Below are 3,193 nucleotides of genomic sequence, written 5' to 3'. Positions count from 1 at the left end.
TCCTTCCTTCCTTTCTTCCAATCATCTCTGGCTAGCTTCCAATCGATATACATAATGTATATGTAATATTCATCTGTCAGGATAAACTCCAGGCACTTTGGTAACAAAACGTTAAGCAATTAATATTAATATTAATTAATATTAATATTTAAGTCACTACAAAATCCATTGCTATCCATTCTTATGCAACCAACTATTGTGGTTATACTTCTGTAAATAAACAGAAGGATAATGTAAAGACTATTTAGTTACTGTAGTTGATATGTTAATAGAAGACAGATTGCAAAATGTGAATTATTATATTTCAGGCCTAAAGACCTAGACGAGCGCTTAGGGTATGGTTTGTGCGCAAAAGAACAAGATTTCCTAAGAAAGAGAAAGAAATATGTGGCGGCTGCCCTCAAGAAGACTCTTCAGCTACAAAAAGAACTGAAGGATGATGAGGTAGGTCAAGCCGGGACATACCCACTTTGTTTTATTGCCCCCAAAACTTTAGAGCAAATTGCTAATTCCATTTATGAATGAGTGTAATATATTCTGGGGCAAATTGCCATTAACAGCAAAAACCACCCTTCTGTAGGCTCAACAATGCCAACATTAATGGGTGCGTAGAGAGAAGTAAATAAAGGAAGGTGCCAGTAAGAAGGAAGAATTTATTCTTTCAACTGGAAGAAAATAAGCTGATCACCCTGGCTGCTAAAAGCATAATTTGAATATCAACTTATTTTTACAGCTGGGTACAAATGGTGTCAAGATTAGGTGAATTGGGTAGACAATTTCTCGGAATGTCTACAGAGAAAGGAGAACCTCTGCAACAGTTTCTCCAGGGCAGGACACCTTGTTTTGTTAGGCAAGCAATCCCCTTCCCTTTTCAGTGACCATTTGAAGATACAAAGTCACTGAAAAGTAACTTCACCATTGGACTTCACATGACTATTGCAAAGTCCCCGTGGTCACATGATTGCGATTTGGTTGCTTTACAATTGGTGGACATTTATGCCCATTGCTGTGTCCCATGGCCACATGTTCATCATTTGCTTTACATCTGGCTTCTGAGAAACAAAGTCAATGGAGAATCTAGCAGTAAAAATCACAAGTCATGGGTCTTGTGATGTCATGCTTACCAACTGTGTTGTTAACTGTAGTACTATCACTGAAAAAGCTTCATAACACAAATTCTTTCTGGATGTCTCGTCTTTGGTCCTAATTGAAATGTGGGAAGCTAAGGAAGCTGCCAAGCAGTGTAGAGACTGCTGGAGAGATGATTGTTCAATGAAGAATACGACATTCACATACACCCTATGTAACCTCATAATTAAGTAGGTAGGAGGAACACCACGCTCCATTCACAAGCATTCTCCAACGTACAAGCATTTATTTTCCTTTCAAATAAATCTTAAAGTAACATTTCTTTTATCAACTTGAATGAGAACTGATAGAAAAAAATACAAGACCATTTGCCTGTATAATTTCTGTCAATGCCTACAATTAGAACTTGCCTATGGTACATCTGCTCAACCTTCTCAATTTTAAGATTTTTTTTTCCTCTTGGAACAATGACTAGCAGCTTACTATTTATCTCACTCTGCCCTTTTGTGCTAAATAGGTACCAGTAATCGCAATAATGACAACTGGTGGTGGAACCAGATCTTTTACAGCAATGTATGGAAGCCTTCTGGGTTTGCAGAAATTGAATCTATTAGATTGTATTACATACCTTACAGGTTTATCTGGCACAACATGGTAAGGAGGATTTTCTTTTCATTTACTATCTTTCATGATCCGTCCATTATATAGTGTATGTGGCATTCCAATGTTGCAGGAAACAATAAGCAAGACAAGGATTATTAAAAACTTTGCATATCACAACCTCCTAAATAACAAATGCATTTATATAACCTCCACCTTTCCCTTGAATAAAACTAATGATTTAACTGGGATAGGTTTGGGCAAGAAACATATATACCATTTTTACTTTAAAATTATTTTAAAAGAAATGTAATTAAGTTTTAACCTACGGTATTTTTCAAATGAACAATGATAGACGTTTACAACTTCATAAAGAACATTCCATTGGAATTAAACTTTTTTTTTTTTTTTACTAATTAGAGTTACAGTTAACAACAGTTTGTGGTTGAGATGAATGTGCTACACGATGCTCAGTGTAAAACTGGAGAATATTCTTAGGGGCAAAATATTCAGTAGAGAACCAACCACCCATTTCTCACTGCATCCTCTCTTAATGATGGTTTTCACGTCCTTGTTTTTTCCCCCATTCAAGTTAATGGCCCAATAATTACCATTATCAACTTAAATAAAAAGTACTATGACATTCATGGGACAATATTATGTGGCATTTCAGATACTATATTTTGAATTCTGCCCCCTCCATGTGGAAAAACCTGGATCACTGTCCCCATTTCTCAGAAAGCCCTCTTGAAGAAAAAAAGCAGGGGGATATTATTGTATATTATTATTAATATTATTGTAGTCCAAATTATATTTAAACCTAGCAATAGTGTCACTGTCTCTGAAAGTAAGGTTACTATGCTGTTAGTTCTGTGCTACTCTTACATTTTATTATTATTATTATTTTCAATCAAAACTTAGGACCATGTGTAAATTATATGAAGATCCTGACTGGTCACAGAAATACTTGGAAGATGCTATTAACAAAGCCAGAAGACAAGTGACCAAATCTAAATTGAACTGTTTTTCCATTGATAAACTGAAGTATTATTATGATGAGCTAAGTCAAAGAATCAAAGAAGGACATAGCACTTCCTTTATAGACCTCTGGGGCCTTGTCATTGAATCCATGTTCCATGATGAGGTAATAAGCTTTCATATTAATTAATTGGGAGATTCTATGCAATGGATGTATGCTTTGAAAAAGAAATAGTCTAATAGGAAAGTCCTTCTTCATATATTGTGCAGTTGTTTATGGAAGTGAGGTAAGCCATGTAACAAGCTGGGAGGGTTTTCAAAGTGGATGATAACAAATATATGAAAAATTCACCTCTCAGTGATTATTAGCCACATATACTTATGTTCAGGATTAAAAGTTGCATGTGTGGGTAGTGAGAGAAGGCAGTTGACCTACACATTCTGCTTTTGGACAACCTGGAAATATTTGCTGTTTGTGAGAACTGGGATGTTTTGTTAGATGATCTTTATATTTGGCATAGCAAGG

At 35.5% G+C, this 3,193-nt stretch overlaps 1 protein-coding gene across 1 annotated transcript in view; it reads left to right on the top strand.

The window, feature by feature from the left end:
- Window positions 1-308: 308 nt before the first annotated feature.
- LOC107300179 (cytosolic phospholipase A2 epsilon-like) overlaps window positions 309-3,193 on the top strand; it is a gene marked incomplete at its 5' end in the record, with an annotated part of 13,819 nt that continues 10,934 nt past the window's right edge. Inside the window, 3 exons of the mRNA XM_015829519.1 lie at window positions 309-444; window positions 1,607-1,743; window positions 2,611-2,833. Coding sequence (XP_015685005.1) covers window positions 309-444; window positions 1,607-1,743; window positions 2,611-2,833 — 496 coding nt within the window. The remainder of the gene's footprint in view (window positions 445-1,606; window positions 1,744-2,610; window positions 2,834-3,193) is intronic.

The sequence above is a fragment of the Protobothrops mucrosquamatus genome, unplaced genomic scaffold (genome assembly GCF_001527695.2).
Source record: "Protobothrops mucrosquamatus isolate PMUCROS unplaced genomic scaffold, P.Mucros_1.0 scaffold6317, whole genome shotgun sequence".
NCBI lineage: Eukaryota > Metazoa > Chordata > Lepidosauria > Squamata > Viperidae > Protobothrops > Protobothrops mucrosquamatus.
Note: the sequence above shows the minus strand (reverse complement) of the source record. Positions and strands in the feature narration are given on the sequence as shown.